The sequence below is a fragment of the Psammomys obesus genome, unplaced genomic scaffold, assembly GCF_907164565.1.
Source record: "Psammomys obesus unplaced genomic scaffold, mPsaObe1.curated_primary_1811, whole genome shotgun sequence".
Classification (NCBI taxonomy): domain Eukaryota; kingdom Metazoa; phylum Chordata; class Mammalia; order Rodentia; family Muridae; genus Psammomys; species Psammomys obesus.
In genome coordinates, this window is record NW_026596046.1 from 3,019,708 (window position 1) to 3,041,089 (window position 21,382).

General features: G+C 43.5%; 2 protein-coding genes across 3 annotated transcripts in view; both read right to left on the minus strand.

Annotated features, from left to right (window-relative positions):
• Positions 1–11,991, minus strand: part of Fan1 (FANCD2 and FANCI associated nuclease 1) — a 35,631-nt gene extending 23,640 nt beyond the window's left edge. The window contains exons 1-5 of one of the 2 annotated variants that reach the window (XM_055623221.1): positions 11,810–11,991; positions 10,196–11,567; positions 7,446–7,586; positions 4,804–5,005; positions 1,770–2,003 (exon numbers count right to left, since the gene is read on the minus strand). In XM_055623221.1, the coding sequence (XP_055479196.1) occupies positions 1,770–2,003; positions 4,804–5,005; positions 7,446–7,586; positions 10,196–11,396 (1,778 nt within the window). In that variant the 5' untranslated portion in view covers positions 11,397–11,567; positions 11,810–11,991. Of the gene's footprint in view, positions 1–1,769; positions 2,004–4,803; positions 5,006–7,445; positions 7,587–10,195; positions 11,621–11,809 lie in introns of both variants that reach the window. The other variant, XM_055623220.1, reaches the window with a different exon arrangement.
• A 2,636-nt stretch (positions 11,992–14,627) lies between these two features.
• The window catches only part of Mphosph10 (M-phase phosphoprotein 10), a 16,430-nt gene continuing 9,675 nt past the window's right edge, over positions 14,628–21,382 (minus strand). Inside the window, exons 7-11 of the mRNA XM_055623222.1 lie at positions 20,734–20,871; positions 18,954–19,064; positions 16,715–16,822; positions 15,213–15,443; positions 14,628–14,853 (exon numbers count right to left, since the gene is read on the minus strand). Of these exons, the coding sequence (XP_055479197.1) occupies positions 14,704–14,853; positions 15,213–15,443; positions 16,715–16,822; positions 18,954–19,064; positions 20,734–20,871 (738 nt within the window). The 3' untranslated portion in view covers positions 14,628–14,703. The remainder of the gene's footprint in view (positions 14,854–15,212; positions 15,444–16,714; positions 16,823–18,953; positions 19,065–20,733; positions 20,872–21,382) is intronic.

Sequence of the window (21,382 nt, forward strand, 5' to 3'; positions counted from 1 at the left end):
GAGGCAACTGTGACAGAGTAGCTTCACAAGCCTGACTACAGTGAGGCTGGAAGATGGCTTCGGGGTACACAGGCTTACGAAAGATGAGAGTATAAAGCCACAAAGAATAAAACACACAGAACACAGGAGACACCTGAAAATGGTGAGTCCTCAGGACAGAAGATCCAGCTAGAGACTCATCCCAAATGAATACAAGCAAGATATTCAGCTTCCTGATAGTTGAGGCTTAATGGGCTAACACTGGCTTACATCAACACTGATTTAATTCAATACTCCCAATGACTTCACTTAGAACATGAGTGTGCAAAACTTAATACTCCCTTAAGCAAAGGTCTGAAACACTATTGATTAAATTTGAGTTACAAATTTGAAATCAATAATCAAAAGTGATGTGTAGAGGAATTTTACTTCAGAACATGGCTGCTCCGGCAAGAGATCACATCCAAAGACCTGCTGGGTCTGTGGGATCCGGCTGGAATACAGACATGTCTTTTATCTCAGGAGACAGAAGCAAACAGATCTCTGAGTTTAAGGGCAGCCTGGTATAAAGGAAGTTTCTCGTAAAGAAAAGCTTAGGTCCAGGTGTAGTGATATGTGCCTTTAATCCCAGCACTCAGGAGACAGAGGCATGCAGACCTCTGAGTTCTAGTCAGTTCAGTAGAGTCAGTGAGTTGGAGGCAGTAAGTGGAGCTGAGTTCCTGGCATTTCAGTTGGTGGAATTTAGAGGCAGTCTTACTGGGAGAGTTTTACAGAGACAAGTTGAAGAGAAAACAAGCTAGACACAGGTGAAGACAGAATGAACCAGAGAATGAGAAGGAAGCAGAAGATTAGAACAGATTGCTAGAGTTAGTTTGAGCCAGCACAGCTAAATTGAACCAGAGCTAGAAAAGGTGAGCTTATTTACCAGTAAGTCACAGAGGCTGAAAATGTTCTAGGCCAAGATTAGATTGTACAGAAGCTAGAAGCTTCCAGGACTCGGCCTAGGTTAGCAGATGGAGGCAGTAATCCTCTGAGACAACAATTACATCAACTGACTGAAAGTTACTTTTACAGTGATGTCAGAAAATTCATCTTTCCTATAAAAGTTGCTTTTTCTTTTTTTAAGGAAATATGAAAACATGGTTGTGCACATCCACATAGACCCAAAGGCAAGAGGGTTGTGATTGCCAGACCAGCCTGAGATCCTAGGCAAAAAAAAAAGAAACAAACAAAAAAACCCACAAAGGTCTCTTTAAGACCTATACCATTTTTTTTTCAGTCAAAGCCTATTTCTGCTGATCAAGCCAACGTTCATAAAATCCACGATGTACTGTGTAAACTCACAAGTCCTAACTCAACATGTACCTGATTCTAAGGCACACACACACACGCTCATCAGCCATCTCTGAATGCTGTAACTGGAAAAAAAAAAAAAATTCTTCTGCCTTATTTATCCCAACTCTACATCCACAGGCAGGGTTGTCAAACGTTTGTGTTACAAAAGCGTTTCCCGTTGCGGCTACTCAGGAACATAGTCTAGTAAAAAATTTTGTAACTTCAACTCAAAACTCAGTGACGTGGCAGCTTTCTTCTCAGTGCATGTCTGCTTTCTCCCGTAGGTGCAGAAGTGCACGTGAGGAAGGCAAAGGACAATGAAACCTGAAAACTTAAAAATGACTGCGGCATGCACTCCAGTTTCCACACTGGCTGGCAAGAAAAAGCATTAACCTCTCATTAAATTTAATTTTTTTTAAATGTGCAGCTTTTACAGTAACTTGTCGCGGCCCCACCTGATGAGATCCTCTCTGTCCCTGAAGATCTGGGTCTTCCGACTGATGGTGTAGCGAGGAAATTCCATTCGGCCCAGATTGACCAATAGCACCGTAGAAAGCTGGCCCTGACCCCCACAAGCAGCTTCTTCATCTTCCATGGACTCAGTCAACGAAAAGAGCAGCAAGATGCGGGAAAACACAGCCCTAGGGCCTTTACAGACTCGCAGTGATGGTCCAAGCAAGTCTTTAGCTCTGAAACACAGACAATGCAAAATCACCTCTTTAGCTTTTACGCATTTGGATATGAGATTTCACAAACTGTTCTCAGCTAAAATAAAGAGGAATACGGACATTGTTCCAATCATGCAGCAAATCTAGCACCCCCTGCTGCTAGCACCCCCTGCTGCATGACAATGGAGCTCAGAGCTCAGAGCCTCACTTGGGGACATGAAGGAAAATGAATGAATTTTTATCTCCGAACGGTTTCATGTGGTTTGTACTCGGTAATGGTGCTTCCTTCCCCAGCCGCACACTATGCAGGGCTTACCACGGCCACAAACATTCAAAACACCAGGGAAGAACTTACTACCTCTTTGATATTAGCAATTCTCAATTATTGATCTGAATAACCATTTAAAGACTGGGAATCCCTGATACTGGCCCTCAGCGCCACAAACAACACGGACCTCTTCCCTTGGTGCACGCTCTCATCTTTTCACTATTTTCTTTCTCTAATACCAAACTCTAGTCAGAGGATTTTAGGACCTCAAGCTTCCCAATCAGCCTCTATAATAGGCCTTCTTAGAAAAAAAAAAAAAAAAAAAAAAAAAAAAAATATATATATATATATATATATATATTTTTTTTTTACATGTATTTCTCTATTTATGTATGTGTGTGCACATACCTGTGTAGGCACACACATGCTGCATATGTGTAGAGATCAGACAACAATTGTCAAAGCTAGTTCTCTCCTTCTACCACAAGGGTCACAGGAATCAAAGTTAGGTTCTTGGAGGCAAGCTGCTTTACCTGCTGAGCCATTTCACCAGTCCCATTATACTAAGCTTTTTAAAAATTAAAGAGAAATTGCTTCCAAAAAGAGAAAGGGGCAGGGAAGGAAGGGAAAGAGGGAGGGAGGAGGAAGATTAGGTACTTAAACCATCATTAACAGAAGCTCTTGGTAGGTGGCAGTGAGAGCGAGAGGTACAGATGCACTCAAGGTGTGGTGCTGTTCCAGTTTGCAAGGCCACCCAGAAGCACTGCCAACCCAGGACAGCTGCAGGCATCTGCAAGGTGCCTTTGTAGGTCTGAACTAAATCTAAGGCCATGCGGCCATTCTGGGCTACAGAAACCGGGCTCCTTGGCCTTAGTACCACTGACATTTAGGCTGAATGATTCTTTGTTTGGGGGTGGGGCTCTCCTGTGCATTCTTTAGTGGGTTTTGGTTTTTTGTTAGTGTTTTGTTTTGTTTTGTTTTGAGACAGGGTTTCCCTGTGTAGCCTTGGCTGTCCTGGACTTGCTTTGTGGACCACGCTGGCCTCAGGCTCACAGAGATCCACCTGCCTCTGCCTTCCTGATTGGTAGGATTAAAGGTGGGTGCCACCACCCACCAATTTCTCCTGTGCATTCTATAAAGGATGCATCCAGCTTCCACTCACAGATGCCATTAACACTGTCCCTTCCCCCAGTTGGTGACAACCAAAAATTGTCTGTAGATGGTGCTCGATGCTCCGAAGGACAGAGTCACCCTCAGCTGAGTCAGTGGCCCTGGTGAAGACTTCCCATCTTCTCATCCAGAAGCTTCTCAACAAAACAGTCCTTAATACCTGGGAGGTCTGCAGAGACCAGTGCCGATGCCAGAGTCCTGAGCACAGGAGCAAACCCCAGCAGAGCAGCAGCTGGCTGAAAACCACTCACCCACAAAGGCTGCCCAAATGCCTAAGCTGGGGTGGAGCTCACTTTCACCTGGCCTCTGTCTACCTCCTGCCCTGAATGCAGAGCCCAGCAAAGCAAGCCTCGGAATTCTGGGTGAAGAAAGCACACTTTTTGGGGGCGTGGTGGTGCACACCTTTATTCCCAGCACTCTGGATCTCTGTGACTTCAAGGCCAGCCTTGTCTCCAGAGCCAGCTCCAGAGCAGTCAGTGCTGCTACACAGAGAAGCCCTAAGAAGCCCTGTCTCAAAAAACAAGACAAAATAAAACAGCACAAGTTTCTGTTTGGTACACCAAACAGATAAGGATTTCATACTTCTCTAGGTAGATACTTTTTTCCCCCTGGTACTAAGGATTGAACCCAGCTGGGGTCTTGCACACAGCAGGCAAGTGCTTGACCACTGGGCTACAACCCAAGCCCTAGGACTTTTTATACTTCTGAAGTCAGCTTCTTACATACATGATTTATTAAAATGGAGTCATTTATGCAGACACATAATATATACAAAATAAAACAAGTATCTCATTTTATCCTCAACTGCTCCAGATTAATGAGGCCCATGATAAAGTAGATATAATCTGATTATATAGATTTCATGGTGAAAGAACTCCACAGATTTTATGGCCTTCCCTAAAAACAGCTCAAGTGCTTTCTAAAGATTAGAGAAACCATCCAGAGTTCTACATAAAATTAAAAAACAAACAAACAAACCAAAAAGATGCATATTAAGCCTGACCTTCCAATAAAAAGCTTACTAAGTTAAAAGTGTGACCAATAGCTTGCCCAAAATTCTGTAAGAACTATAACTAAGTTATAGCTATTGGTAATTTTCTTAGATAATAAATAATAAACATGTATGAAAGGGCTATGCCTTTGCATTATTGCCTCCTGATTTTTCTTGCTTCTAGAAATTAGCACAGTCTCAACACAAGACTTCTGGAGAAACCACAAAGGAAGCACTGAGGACAGGACAGTGAAGGCTTCCCGTGGTCAATCACAATGCGACAGGCATAAGCATCTGAAAAGCCGCAATCTGAAAAGATACACAGTTTAGACTATGGAGTCAGTGTGCTTATCGATACAGCAAAGGTTTTGACTGATACAATGACCACAGACCTTTTTAAAATCACTGCTCTGATTCCGGGTTGAGTCTTGCCCCATGTGCAGACTGAGCGCTGTCTGGCCAGTTTGAGAAAGGCATCTACCAGCTGCTGCTTCTGCCCACCAGGACTCACCAAGTGGAAGGTTTTGGCCAGGGCTTTCAGTTCAGGAGCAGAAAGGAGTTCAAGTGCATCAGACAGTTCTTGCAACTCAGTTTCTGCAACAGTGGACAACAACCAAAAGTTAAAAGTAGTTTTGTAGAATTTGCTATGATCTAGCATTATTTACTTGGGAAAGGAAGAGAATTAGCTAGGTGGAAATAAAATGAGATTTTACTATAGAAATTATAGTAAGTATTTCAAAATAAATCACGAGTTGACAAAGCAGGGCGTGGTGGCAAACGACTTTAATCCCGGCACTCAGAGAGGCAGAGACAGGCAGATCTCTGTGAGTTCCAGGCCAGCCTGCTCCAGGAAAGCTAAGGCTACACAGAGAATCCATGTCTCTATAAACAGAAAACAAACAACAACAAAAAGGAGTTCACCAAGCTCTTTCCATTAAAGACTACAGACAACAGCAGGGCAGTGGTGGCACACACCTTTAATCCCAACACTCAGGAGGCAGAGGCATGTAGATCTCTGAGTTCCAGGCTAGCCTGATCTAAAGAGTGAGTTCCAGGACAGGGAGGGCTACCCAGAGAAACCCTGCTCGTTAAAAACAAACAATAAAAACCCCACTGCAGACAACAAACTATGAACAAAGTATGGGCATACATCCTCTATCTTCATCATCCGTAGCTATGGGAAGGGGGCCTCTCCAAACTAGGTCACAGAATAAAGCAACACCCAGATCTCCTCCACTCGGCCCTCTGCCTATTACGTGATGCAGGCTGGGAAGCTTTTTATGGGCTCAGTCCTCCAAGCATCTGCTGTGCTCTATCTCGGATACCACACCAACGTAAGTGCACTTGGCTGAATCAGACCCAGCATTTGTCTTTAAGACATTCATTTTTGGCAGCGCCTCCTTCCTCCATCCAGTATTTAGTGAGTGTATGGTTCCAAGGCCCTGGGGACACCGCAGTGATCCAGGTCCTTGACCAAAGAAAGCCCATCTCCTACCACAACAATTACTCATGCCAGGCAGTAAAAGGGGATAGAAAGAAAACCAGAGCCATTGGGTGCTAGACCAATGGCTTGACAGTTAAGAGCACTTGCTGTTCTTCCAGAGGACAGTTCCCAGCACATAGCTATCTAACTCCACCTGCCAGTGACTGGATACTTCTGATATTTCTGGCCTGCTTGGGCACCCGTACTGTCAAGCACATGCCCACATGCAGACACATACAGCAACACAGAAGTAAAAGTAAGCCTTTTTGCTTCATCTGAGGGAAAAAAAAAAATGAGTGAGGCCCACAAAGTCTGGCAGGGAGGGTGGTTGCTTTACACAGTGGTCAGTCAAATCTCTTAGAAGGACACTGTGAAGAATTGAATGTAATGAGGGATAGGCTGTGTGGTTAAATGGTTAGCACTGGCCTACGTACAAAAGACATAAGTCCAAGGTTCTGAAACAAGAATGTAATCACCATGACAAAGACCACTGAGGACTGCAGTATGGCTTCAAGAGGCAGAGAGGCAGAGGAACAGCCATGAAGTGTCTCTATGGTGGAACCATGGGGCTCTGCCTTTGCTCGGGTTTAAAGGTGAGTCCCCAGCAGCAGTCAAAGGGAACACCATCCTTCAAACAGGATAACCTATTTGCATCAGATCTTCCAAGTCAGGAGGAAGCAAGGGTCCGCTCCCGTCCAGGAACGGAAAGTACTGCTGACCACTGAAGCCAAGCTGCTACCCCTTCACCCATCATGCTCCACCTCTATCCCATCCAGCCCCACAACACCATCTTTACCTACTGTTCCCACTACAAAGGGTTCCCGATAAAGACACCTACTGTGCTTGTTCGTCAAGTGTCTACAAACTGAACTTGGGTGCACATCCCTCATTCTCCCTATGCTCCTTTCCATCCCATACTGTAAGGGATAACCCAGGGTACCACAAGAGAAGACGGATTCGCTACAGTTCTCACACAGCTCTCATTAAACTCTACAGGCAAGTAGCATATAGAGGCGGCATGTGTGGGCATGATGGGGATAGGTGTTCTGAAAGAAACACTGGTTTCATTCCAGCTTTATTTTGTCAGAGATGAGGAACTTGAGTAAGAGGAGTCAAGTTCTCACTGGAAGGTGAGAGCTCAAGGGAATGTCAGCTTCTACGGGACATCCCATCTCCAGATGATTAAACTTGCACCAGGAAAGCAATGGCAGGCCATCCTTCACCACCCTAGTGGCTGTCGCTCAAGAACCGAGAGCCTGTTGTTCTAAGTTAACAACATCTAGCCCTCTTCTTAAAGCAGCTATTGTTTAGCAGACACTAACCAGGAGGTGTCACCACACTAAGAGATTTTTTTTTTCTCCCTTTTTTTTTTTTTTTAAGTTTTTAGAAACAGGGTCTCTCTGTGCAGCCCTAGCTGTCCTGGAACTCAGACAGCTACCTGCCTCTGCCTCTTGAGTGAGTGCGGGACTTAAGGTGGTGCGTGGCCACCACCTGGCATGAAAGCGACGACGTTTAAGTCCCATTTTCCTCAGTTCCTCCCTCGAACCATACCTGTCTGTAAAAAGCCCGAGTCCTTTAATTCTTCAACCACAGGGGTCAAGTCTGAGGCAATCTCTTCATAGTCCAATTTACTCATCTTAATCCAGGTTAATTTACGTTGAAAGAGCCTTACATACAACTTCTGACCACTAGCTGCAATAAAGTTAAGAAAAACAGCAAAAAACAAAACAAAAAAAATTATTCTCAAAAACATACAGACTCCACTTACTTTTAGACAATAGGTCAACATGTATTGTTAGACACATACACCTTTTACTTTATGTAGAATGATATCATTTCATGGTATAAACCATTAAAAACTGATTTGTCAATGAACACTGGCCATATTAAAACTTCTAAAATCAAGTTCCCCTTCTTTTTAAGCCACAGTTCTAATCCTCAGAGAAGCCCTTCCCAGAATTCTAGTTATTTTGTTCTTTGCTCTTAGCTTAACATATGTGCTAGCTCATTTTATGCCAATTTGACACAAGCTGGAGTCATTCTGGAAGAGGGAACTCAAACTGAGAGAACACGGCCATCACACCGGCCAGTAGGCAAGCCTGCACTGCATTTCCTTGATGACTAATGATTGATGGGGGAGGGCCCAGCTCACCGTGGGCAAGACTCCTTCAGGGCCTCTGCCTCCATTCCTGCCTACAGGTTCCTCCCTATCTGGGCTTCTGCCCCTACTTCCCTCAGTGATGGGGTGTGATATGGCAGTGTAAGCTGAGAAAAACTCTTTCTGCCCCAAGCTGGTTTATGGTCACGGTGTTTAATCACAGCAACAGACACCTTAACTACGACAATATACATTATTCTATTTATGATCAAAACCAATCTGAATTTCCTCCCCAAAATGCCGAGTTTTGACCTATGCAAACCTACTTTAATTAACCCATTTAGTGTTCCCTTATTGCCTGGATTATCTTTAAGTCTCTGTCTACCAAAAAAGGATATCATTACATTTCTTAAACTTGCAGCATGTCTTTCCTCAAGGAAGCAGAAGCAAATAGCAGCAGCTATTTTCTCCTAAGATACATTGTACATGGCCAGGCATGATGCTGAACACCTGTGATCCCAGCACTCCAGAGATGGAGGCAGGAGGATCAAAGTCATCTTCAACTACAGAGAGGGCCTGAGCTACACGAGGTCCTCCCTCAAAAAGACAAAATTTTACTGAGTAAAAAAAATCAACAAGCAAAAGACACATTATATATGATTCTCCATCGAGAACATGCAAGAATCTGTTGAACTAGCCTTAAGCAAACTGTTTCTTTTTTTTTTTTAATATCATTATTATTATGTTTTTTTTGAGGTGGGTTTCTCTGGGTAGCCATGGCTGTCCTGGAACTTGCTCTGTAGATCAAGCTGGGCCTCAAACTCACAGAGATCTGCTTGCCCCTGCCTCTCGAGTGCTGGGATTAAAAGCTTGCATTACCACTGCCCAGTTCAAAGTGCTGTTATTTCTAGGCTTCGGAGAAGCAGAGCTACCAATGCTCTGGAAGTCACCTCTGAACAGTCTGACCACTCTGGGTAGGAGGCAGTGAATGCTGTTACATAACCACATCCATGTTCTGCTAGTGAGAGCCACACAGACAGAAGCTGTGGGCATACTTAACTGTTGCCCACAGAACTGTTTGCATCACCATTGTACTACTGGGTGGATTCTGTAGTAACATCTAGGGTTTTCTCTTGGATTTCAATGCACTGACATGGCCACCTGGCATTAGAAGACAGTGTGGCCACCAAAGCAGCTCATCTTACCTAAACTGGACAGCACGGCCTTGGACTGACAGTGACTGCTACATAAGGACAGCTTTTGCAACGGACCGACACTGCCAGCATGCATGGAGCCAGCACTGGCTGCCAAGGAACTAGGCAACAAGGTGGTCTTTTTTTCTTTTGTTTGTTTTTCAAGACTGGCTTCGAACTCATGAGATCCACCTGTACCAATTTAAGACTGCATTTTTTTTCTGCCAGGCATGGGAATGCACAGGCAGGCAGATCTTCTCAAGTTCAAGGCCAGCCTGGTCTACAGGACTAGGACAGCCAGGGCTGTTACACAGAGAAACCCTGTCTCAAAAAACAAAAACAAACAGACAAATAAAACCATTACACTGCATTTTTCCCTTTTTTTTTTCCACACCCTGACTTTACTCACTACCCCACCACTACAACCTCTACCGCGGTTTTTACTGTCATTCTTTTTTTTTTTTTTATTGTTTGGTATTATTAGTTACATTTTATTTTACTGTCATTCTTAAAGACACTGGATGTGAAAACAGAAAGCATGCTCAATGGGACAGAACAGAAACACCATTACACTTCCCTATGCCAGCAATGTAGTTTTTGTTTGTGGACACTGGACATTGCTTTGCTATCATCAAAACAGACATACAACAATAAGACAGCACGAGCCAGGTAAGCCTTTACTCCCAGAATTAGGGAGGCAGAGGCAGTCAGATCTCTCAGCTTAAGGCCAGCCTGGTCTACTGAGTGAGTTCTAAGACAGCCAGGGCTACATAGAGAAACCCTGTCTGGAAAAAACAAAGTGGGGAGGAGAATAAGCAAGCCACTAGCACTTGAGTTATAGATGTATGCTTGCACAGCAGAGATCACCATGCACAAAAACCATCCTTGACGTAGTGCAGAGTCCCACAACACCCCACCGAGACTCCTTGTGGTCCTTAGACCGCTACCCCTCATGTGGCCCACAAATCAGATACGGAAGACAACTCCGAAAGCAAGCAGGCTGAAGCTACCTGACAACTGGTAAAACTTGGTTATAATCCCCTTCTCCTGGTCATCGAACAGCTCCATGTCCTCTTCGTTCTCAAGGGTGGCCTGCAGCACCACCAGGAAGCTCCTCAGGTAGTACGGGGGAATGGGTGGGGGTCGGGCTGTCTCACTGGGCACACCACAGCTGTACTCCTGCGTCAGGGGGCAGCCAGCTTCCCGAGGAAGCTCCTGGTTGTTACGGAACCTGGAAGTGTCCGTGGGCCTGTCTGAGTCCACGTCGTCATGCAACACGGTCGTTTTAGCCTCAGCATCAACAGTCATCTGTGCCTCTTCATAGCTGCATGCCTCAAGCTGTCCAGCAATGGCCACCCCGACCCCTCTGGCATCCTCCTGCTTTACAAGACTGTCTCCTGAAGCAGACTTTACGTTCTCCCTAAGAGTTAAATCTGATGAACGTAATATGGGAGCATGATGTTCGGATGCAGGCGTGGGTGCTGGTTCCCCAAAGGAAGCTTTTTGGCTTTCATCTTCCATTGTTTTACTGCCCTTTACCTCATGTCCTGAAGCATTCTCTTCCTTTAGAGACACACATGAAAAGATGTTTTCCTTTTGGGAAGTGTTCAAAAACTCATCTTTGTCCTCCATCTCTGAACAGTTTTCAACCAGGCTGGTGCCGGGTGTGGATGGGGAACTCTGTGAGCCGTGACTGGCTAGTCCCTCATTCTTATCCAGTGATTTTTTAGCTTTTACATATTTTCTGGATAATTTAGATGACAGACTTCCCAAAGACATAATTTCCACACTCTGACTTGGAAGCTCATTTTGATATTTGCACTCATCTTTAAAGTAGGGACTTGTCTGCCATTGAATGCCCAGTTTTGAGCCGCACTGGACAGGGACTAAACTTCTCTTTCGTGCTGACAGTTTCTGAGGTGTTGCTTTTTTTAAAGCAGTACTGGGTAGATCTGACATGGGTACGATTGGATTCGTTAAACCAGAGTGAACAGGATCAACCTGAACTACGTCACCGTTGTTAGCACAAGACTCATCAAGGTGCCTGATTAGGTCATACCTGGGCACCATTTTATGACAAATTGAACATGCAAGCTTAGTAGGTGCGCTGTTAAAATACGAAATAATCGAAGGAGATTGGCTTTTTGTAGTCTTGCTGGCAGATAAGCTTCTACGGGGTCTTTTTTGGTCGGGTGATTTCCTTTGAGACATGACTATTAGAAAAAGTAAGCGACCCGAGAAGAAAATTCGAGTAATCTCAGGTGAAGGATTCACGCCCTTGGCTTGAGTTGATAAAAGGTCCCTGCTACCTCCTCATCAGTTTCTGACAGTGGCCACACCGGTGACGGACCCCAAAGGTTTACTTTTAACTCTCGCCGCGAGCTAATGCAAAGAGAAATAAGATTTGGTGTCGTTATTCGTTTACTTTCTTCTCCCTAAATAAAATAAAATAAAATAAAAACATAAATTTAAAACATTTTAACGCATTAACAGGGTCGGGCGACAGCTGAACCCTGGAATGGTTACTTCTAGAAAGAGAACTCTGAACTGGACAAAAATGGGGCGGTCCTGCAACTCCGCGCAGGCTCCGAGCTCCGGCCTCGGAAGGAGCGAGCTGCACTTACTTCCAGGCCCTTTCTAGAAGCATTCGTCTTAAAAAGAGGACGCTGACTCTGCGAGGCTGTCCTGAACTCACTGCAGTGGAACCCGCCGCGGCCACGCACCAGGGGCCACAGGGCGGGCGGCTGCTGTTCGCAGCCCCAACCAGCGGGAACACAGTGCCGCAGGCCTTCCTAGACGATCTCCGCATCTCCCCTCCAAGGCATGGCAAGTAGAAACCAGAGTGATCAAGCGGGGGGGGGGGGGGGGGGGGGGGGGGGGCAGAAAGAGAGAGTGTGTGTGCATGTGTCTGTGTGTGTGTTAGCAATAACAAAATGGGCTGAAGCAGCAACATGACTGAACTTCCTCAAGTGCCTCACAAATTAGTGATTCAAGTGTAGGTCCCTTTTTGTTGTTTTAGTTTTTTTTTTTTTTTTAAGACAGGGTTTCTATGTGTAGCTCTGGTTGTCCAGGAACTCACTTTGTAGACCAGACTGGCCTCTAACTCAGAGATCTGCCTGCTTCTGCCTCCCAAGGGCTGGGATTCTAGGTGTGCACCACCTTGCCCGGCATTCCTAACACAACTAAAAATTATTTAAGAGATACGGCTAAAATATGATAATCCTAATAAATGTATTATGATTAATTTTTGACTTGACAAGATAAAAGGACCAGAGAGACTCAGAAACAGAGAAAATAGTGAAGCCAAATAAAATCAGGCCAATCATGACATTAAATGGTCACTGAATAATAATATAGTGAAAAGAAAAAACTAGTCAGATTAGATTTAAAATGCCACATACAAGAGCCTGGTATAGAAAATCATTAGAATTTTAAAAATCCACAAAAATACAAACTCGTAGGACCATGTAATATTCAAATCACTATTAAAACTAACACCGTAAGGAGTAGGGAGACTAGAGGATTACTCGAGGGTATTTATTCAGAGGAAAAGAATTATTCCTATTTTGAATAAAAGTCTCCAGAGTTGCTGGGTGTGGTGACACGTGCCTTAAATTCCAGCACTTGGGGGCAGAGGCAGGTGGATCAGAGCTGGAAGCCAGCCTGGGCTACAAAGGCTCCTTGGGGCTGCATAGTGCCACCCTGTCTCAAAACAAAACAAGCACCAACGTGGGGGGAATTTTAATGTCATATTAGTGGTGCCACAGTCAAAAAATCACCCCCAAGAGTCACGTGTTAAAACTTAATGGCCAGCAGAGTACATTGTGCTCTCTTGGAAGACCTGGGTTCAGTCCAGGCAGCTGTATCAGTTAGCCGGCAACTACCCACAACTCCAGTTCCAGGGAACCAATGCACACTCGTACACACAGGCACTTGGGGAAGTCCTGTCCATCTACCTAACCACAAAAGGAAGAAGCAACAAAATGCCTCACCAGACTCGGAACTACTAAGCCCGGTGCAGTGGCACATGCCTGAAATTCCAGCACTCAGGGAGGCAGAAGCAGGCAGATCTCTGAGTTCAAGGGCAGCCTAGTCTACAAAAGGAAGTCCAAGACAGCTAGAGCTACAAAGAGAAACCCTGAGGGGAGGATTAAGTTAACTATAAATACCCCAGTTTAGTTCACTGTAGCAACACAAGCATACTCAGAGAATCAGTGTTTATTCTCACACAGCCCAGTTTTATCTACTTATAAAGAACTCTTAACACAGGATCTTCACCATTGGGTTTGGACTCTGCAGATGAAAAACAAGAGCTTTTCCAGTCGTTCTTAGTTTTTGTCTTATTCTCCACCTATCTGAAGTAAGGCTGGTTATGTTTTCATGAATTCATTAATCAAAGGTATTTTCTGAGTGGGGAGGTCTAAGCAATGAAAACAGTGGTCACAGGGGGCTCTGAAAACTGCCAGTACTTATTCCAAGCTCTGTTGAGTCTGTTGCTTCAGGATTCCCTTCTAGAGCCTATCTGACCTCTCTGTATCTTACTGTGAACTGTAGGGTGTCCCTGTGCTAACCCTTTATCCAGGCATTAGGATTTTCCAAGAGGGGAAAGGTGTAAGCCATATTCATGAAAGTGCTGTTTTGTGACATGATAGTGGGAGAAAATCAAGAAATCTTTCAAAGGACTATGTACATAGGCAGCTGGCTGTGAGCAAAGTGGCTGGCTCTGGGTGCTTCTCAGAGCAGGCAACATGCTGAGTCAGTGAAATAGCTGGGACAGCACTAATGTAAAAAGGGGGTGGGGAAGCTCAGACCTGTTTCACATCCAGAGAAAAACCAGACAGGCTTTCTATTATTTGGTTTTTTGTTGTTTTAGGGTATAGTGAGGTCCAAGCTGGCCTCCAATTCACTATATAGCTAAGGAAAATCCTGAATTTCTGATCCTTCAGCCTCCATCTCCTGAATGGCTGGGATTACAGATTTGAGATCCATGGTCCCAGAAAGGCTTTCCAATTAAGTTTGCCATTGCCCTGTGAACAGTTCCCATCAGGCAAAGATGTGTCTGAGCTGGTTATTTACTTATTATCAGCTTAAATACAAGCTAGGGTCATCTGGGAAAAAAGAACCTCAATTAAGAAAATGCCTCTAAAGACTCTTGTAGGGAAGTCTGTGGAACATTTCCTGAATTAATGATTGACCCAGCCCACTATGGATGGTAAGACCCCTGAGGAAGAAGTTCTGTGTTGTGTGAGAAAGCAAGCTGGGAAAGCCACAGGGAGCAAGCCAGTAGAAGTGTTTCTCCCTGGTCTGTGCTTCAGTTCCTGCTGCCAGTTACTGTCTTGAATTCCTTCAGCAATAAACTGTAAACTAAAAGATGAAATTAGCCTTTTTTTCCACAAGTTGTTTTGGTCATGGGCTTTATCAAAACAACACAAAACAAACTAAGAGAGGTCTTGAGAATTTTATTATAAAACAAAATAATGACAGAAACTTACAGATTTATACACTAAACTCAACTATATTACAGCTTTAATTTATGAACAGAAATGTCCTGCTTTTTCTTCTTTATCTTTCCTGGTTGTTTTGCATCGTTAATCTGCATTTTTACTTGATCTTGCAACTTAGAAAAGAATGCTTGAGATGACTTTAAGGGCTTATCTTTTCGTTCATCCTGCAGTTAAAACAGAACAGAGATGTTATAAAAATGTGCTTATGTGAGAAAAGCCAAAGTCTATCAGTATATTTTGATTACAATAATGAATAAATGCATAAACATGAAAAGCCACTACAAGAACTCAATGGGCTACCTTTACAAATACATTCCATTATTATAACAGCCTTGTATCTTAAGGGAGAAGAGAGTAGAAAACAGGCTGCCAGACCTATGATTATAAAGGTCTACAGAAAGTCTGTAGGGTGCTGAAGCCACTCTCGAGCAGTGTGCCTCTAGAACCCAGAAGCAGATCGACACCCTAGCTGAGAAATAGCCCAAGGTATGCCATGCACCCCGACAGGCCTCTCCTTATTTACCTTTAACAATGACACTTTGCCTGACTTGGTCAACTGTTTCAGTTTCTCTGAAGCTGCTGCTCTGCTGGACTTCCCAGGCTGATCTGGGTTGCTCTTCTCACGCAATTTTCTCCGCTTCTCCTTTTCCTTTATTTTCAAGCGCTTCTGATATTTCTTTTTCCTCCGTTCTCGTTTCTTATCTGTAGCTGTTTTCTCAGCATCTGTTTTTAGATCTCCAGCTTTATTTTTCTCCTATTAGGAAAAAAGAAAAAAGAACCCTAAACAACACCATACTAGTTATCCCACTCCAGCATCTGCTGAGGGATAAAAGATGAGCACACAACAGCCAATGGCTGGATGTCTGAGGATGCAGAGCAAGCCCTGTTTGGTTCCAAGGAGCTCTGGTAACTCTAAAGCTTACACTGTATTCTGGCCTGAAGGAAGGGCTCAGGCCCAAATGAACTCACACAGGAAACAGAGAGCTAGGCTCTCAAGGGCCCCTGTACCAGCCAACAGGTGGTCTCCACCATGGGTCACAGGACATGCCTGACTCAGCCTTGGCACTAAGCTGTGACTATCCAGGCCCTGGGACTGGATCAGTAGGTCCCAGAAATCAAGGAAGAGAGAAAGCAGGGCAACTTTTCTCCAGCAAAGACTGACTTCCTCATTTCTCCTGAGCTGTCAGCTCCTCATGCAAGGTTACCACAGACGGCAGGGGCTCTGACAGAAGTGCTGGCTATACATGCAACAAAGCAGGTAGGGCAGAAAAAGGGGTGTGATGCTACTCCAGCAGAGTAGATGTGGGCCTGCCAGAAGCCACTCTTTCTGTACGGGAAGAATTTGCATGTTCAGGAGTCAGAGGATGCCAGCACCTGGTGTACCCAGTGTCTAAATGGTCTGCTGGATTCTAAGCTTCAACACTGCGAACTTTCACTGCACTTTGTGATTGCTGTGGACAAAGTTGCGTGGGGTGGGCTAATAGTAAAGAATCACTGGATTTTTACCAGGCTAAAACAAGCACTTTAAAGCATTTGTAATACTCTCACCTGCAACCTTCACTGATGAGCGAATACACAAGCTTAGTTTTTAAGTATTGTACAGCTGATCATCTGTCTCACTATGTCGGCATCCGTATTCACAGAGGGTCAGTCCCAGGGCCCTGCAGACACCCCAGGTTCCCACATGCATTTATATCCCCTATTCCATGCTTCCGTACGCTTCAAACTGTTCATAGAGTACATGAAGCCCTAGGACAGTGAAAACACTACACACAAATAGCTGTTGTAACGTCTCCACATGCTCAACACAGACTTAACTTGCTTTGCGGAGTATTTTCAACGTGCAGTTGGCTGAATTCATGGATGTACAACTCAAGTTACATGGGTGTGGGGAGACTATACCTAGAAGTTACTGAGATATATTAGAAAAAAAACCTAAAACTCAAAGTCACATTAAATAATGCAGATCTGACTGCAATGAACTTACGTACAGAGTCACCAAACATTTCCATGCTGGCTTCTTACCTTAATTTCCTCTGGGGCCAGAAGGGCTGCATCACTGACACTCACTGGGGCCACTTCCTCCATGGTTATGGCTGGCAGATTAGATACAACTTTAATTTCAGGAACAGGCTAGAAAAGTAAGAAAGCATTTAGTAGGGAGAAGGAAATGGAGCGAATATTGTCCAAGAAGTTTTTTATGGTGTTGATTCCTTTGCAGATTATGTTGTGGCTGTTGGCTTGGTGTTTTGGGGATCCCTGACAGTACGAGTAGGGGTCTGACTCTTTCACCTGCTCTTAGGACCCTTTCCTCCTCCCGAGATGCCTCATCCAGACTTGGTGTGAGGAATTGTAACTATAATTAGTTTTACAGCATCTTGTGCTGTTTTGCTTGAGATCCCTGGAGGCCTACTCTTTTCTTGGGGGAAATGAAGTAGGGGGTAGATCTGAGAGAGAGGGGATGTGGGTGGTGAATTGAGAGGAGTAGAAAGAGAAGCTGTGGTTAGGATGTATTGCATGAGAGAATCTTTTTTTTTTTTTAAATCACACACTGGAAAAAAAAAGGAAAACAAAACAAACAAAAAACCACATTACATTACTGTGCTGACTGGAATGACAATCAAGACAACGAGCAACACCAAAACATTCCAATAGCATTTACATTTACATATCTACACAACACCTTGGCTACAGTCAAATACTACTTCATGCCACTATGTAGACATTCTCAAGCAATCCCATCTACTTTAATTTGTTACCTTGCTTTTCGTTTTGGAAAAATCTAAGCTTTCTGAAGAAATATAAAAAATGCTTATGAGAAAAATATAGATTACCTGTTAAAAACTATTCAAGCTACTAGAAACCTATCTTCATATATTTGCATGAAGTGGAAAGAAACTGTTTATAAAAACTAAAAGAACGTATATGAGGGAACATTAACAGGCTCAATCTTGTGAGGGACTGTATGGGTAAACTTAGCTACTGTCATTTCAAGATGCCAGTGTCCAAACCAGGCACAAAGGGCAATGTTCTGGGGAAATGCTATAAGAGGAAAAACATTAGAAACAGGCCAAGACCCTACATTCTAAGCAGGAAGAAATGTGAAATATGAAACAAAACAAAAAATCTCTTCCAACTGGTCACTGTTCAGATATTTAGGAGAAATACTGTACTCCCTGACAACCAAAAAGAAACAGGGAGAAACAAGGAGGCAATCTCAAAATACAATAAAACATGGCAGCTGCTACACAGTTCATGTCTGCAGAGATAATATGAGACACAGACCTGAATATGAAAAGGAAAATATTAGAGGGACCTGTAAAGTAAAATGCAAAACACAACAAAAGTATATTTTAAACCAAGGCAAATAGAGGCCGGGGAAATGGATCAGTGGGTTAGGTGCTTGCTATAGAAGTGGGAGGATATCAATTCAAATCACCAGTCTCCATGTAACAAATGGGTATATCTGTGCATGCCTTTTAAGTCCAGTGCTGGCAAAGAAGAGACAGGCAGAGTCCGGTAACTCACTGAGTTAGTCTATCTGAAACAGTGACCTTCAGAGTTAATGAAGAGACCTGTCTCAAGAGATAGGGAGGTGGAGAGCGATAGAGAAAAATACCCGATGTTTTCCTTCAGTCTCTGCATGCTCTGACATCTAGACTAGTCTTTAGTTCATGACATTCAAAAGAGACAATAAAGGGCAATGTGTGAGCAAGCACCAACATGATGGTTCAAAATTGTTTCATGGAACCACAGATGTCTGTTATCGGATGGAGTTTCACAGAGTCTATGGATTCTCAGCCAACCCAGGAAAGACTTAGGACTGGAAAGGAGAATGAGAAGTCTGGAACTGGATGGAGCACACTGAGCAGTGCAGAGCACATGGGCCCAGTTCTGGCCCCCTGCATTCCAACTTCAGTATGCTCATCTGTAAAATGGAAACAGTAAGAACCAGCGTAGTGTTTTGGGCAATGAATGTGATGTAAGCAAGACATGATATGACTTGCAGAAGGCACTGATCAATGTGAGGGATGGACTCAAGAGGAGGATCGCTGAGGCTAAGAGCTGAAAGTGGCCAGGGGCCTGCTAGAGATTAGGATGCAGCAATACCAAAGACAAAGTGACCCTCCTTTACAGAAGTCCTGTAGTAACTTGCAGGGGTAAGTCCTGACGCCAACTGAAAAGCCAGGCTTCCCAGAGCTTGGAGCTATTAAGTTCACACACAGAGTTATTAAGTTCAATACTGCACTGTTAATTCACATACCGGTTTGGGGATGAAGTGAAAGTTTGACAGAGCATCCAATTTTAGGAAGAGAGAATCCATCATCTTCTGAATTTCTACATGTTCTGGATTTTCTTCTTCTTCTGTTTTTTGCTAAATGAGCAAAGTCAACATCAGACAAAGCAGCTTAGCAGTGTACCACAGATAAAACACTACAGGCCGAGGTTGCCCCCAGTTTTTCAGAACCACAGCTTAAACTACCCATCAATGTTCCACCCCAATGTGGTGGTGCACATCTTTGACCCCAGCACTGGGCAGAGACAAGATCTCTGTGAGTCTGGGGTCAGACAAGGCTAACAGTCAGGGATGATAGTGCTACCAGTAATTCCCAGCACCCAGGAGGCTGAGGCAGGAGCAGTACAAGCTCATTGGTTACACAGTGTTACCTTGTTTAACAAAGGAAGGAAAAAAGAAGAATGTCCTAAAAGCAAATTATAGGTCTCAGCACCATAAATAATGGTGCCAGTGCCTCCAAAGAACACATGGCGCACATTTTAGTACACCTCTGAAATTTAGAAATAACAGTTTAAATGCTTTGGTATTTTCTACCAAGAGTTAGACTACTGACAGTAAGATCACTAAGTTTAAGAAAAATTAACAAATGTTGGTGAGAAGGAAGAAAACCCTGGGAATTACTGGTAGCGAAGCAAAATGATGTAGCCAGTGGCAAAATGTTTAGCAGTTCACAGAAGGTTAAAGAGAATTAGCATTTCCCTCCTAGATAGAGAGCCAAGGAAATTAAAGTAGATACACACACACACACACACACACACACACACACACACACACACACACAGCGCAGTAATAGCGCAAAGAAGGGGAGGACTAGGAAGCAGCAGACTGGTGGGCAAGGAGGCATGGCCCAAATCAGTACGTGCTACAGTAGGCGCTTCGGAATTATTCATTTACTTATTTTTGGTTTTTCAAGACAGTCTCACTATATAGCACAGAACCACTTCAAAATATGAGCGTCCTTACTGGTCTCCTGAGTCCTAGGATTTCAGGAGTGCACCATCGTACCTAAGAAACTGTTTACGTAAAAGAATGTTTATTTTTATGTTATGTGAATGTACACTGTTAAGAGTCACTCAGATTAATCAATCACAATGATATACACAGGACAGCCATCTAATTCTACGTCAAAATTTTATATTTGTTCTTTCCCTAGCCCTAAATGTGCACTGTGAAAGGCTAAGATGGTCTTTTGTTTGCTTGCTTTTGTTATTCATAATTAAGACACAGAGGCGCAGAAGGCACACACATGCATGGGGGGATGGGGAAAACAGGAGTAAGAAGTGACTGGCTCTCTGTGCCTGTGGCTCAAGTCAGATAACATGTATCATCAGCACTCATCCCAATAAACCCAGGTGAAGGATTAAGTCTTCCCAGGATATGACCTTGTCCTGCTATTTAACTAGAAATTAATTTAGAATTTAAGAAAAATAAAACAAACAAGAGACTAAAGATCAAGATCACTTCATAAAGATATAAAATATATTACTTCAAATATCAAGGAAATATGATTTTAGAATTACAATACCCTATAATTGCTGAAAAGTCAATAGCTGATTATACAAATTTATGATTCCCAAAACTCTTTGCAGAGCAAACCCCACCGCCCTCGTATTCAGTTGGAACATTATGAGCCCTCTATTCCCAGCATGTGCTGTTAAACAGTGTCTGAGAGCTAGATTAGATCAGGACTGACTGAAGATCTGGGTTGTCTTTAGTAAGCACAGCCTTGCCTTGGACTTTAACTTACCTGGTTGAGTTTGATATATTCCTGCTCATAAATCTCAGCGAGGCTCAGCTTACTCTTCTCATGGTCTAACGTCAGACGCTTCTTATATTCATATGCATCTTCTTTAGGTTTTTCTTTTCGTTCGACATCATCCCAAGCCTGAAATGCAAATAATAGAATTAAATATTTATTTCTATGCTTAGTAAGAATTAAAACAAAGAAATTATTTTTCAACTTCAAAAGTGATTATCTGCAGCTGGGGATATAGCTCAGGTGGTAGAATGCTTGGCTTACATGCATGAAGCCTTGGGTTTAATCCTCAGCCACACAAAATTGGCATGGTAGTCCATGCGTGCAATACTAGCATTTGAAAGGTTGAGGCAGGAGGAACAGAAGAAGAAGCTCAAGGTCATCCCCAGGCTACTTAGTCCCAGGCCACGTAGGGGAACATGAAACTCTTCCTCAAAAATAGTGATAATAAATAATAAGTGCTAGTTTTTATGGTCCACACCTTTAATCCTAGTACTTGCAAGGCAGAGAGAGATAGATCTTTGTGAGCTCTAAACAAGCCTGGTCTATACAGTATCCCAGGCCAGCCAGGGCTATACAGCGAGACTCCACCTCAAAAAAAAAAAAAAAAAAAAAAAAAAAAAAAAAAAATTTTTTTTTT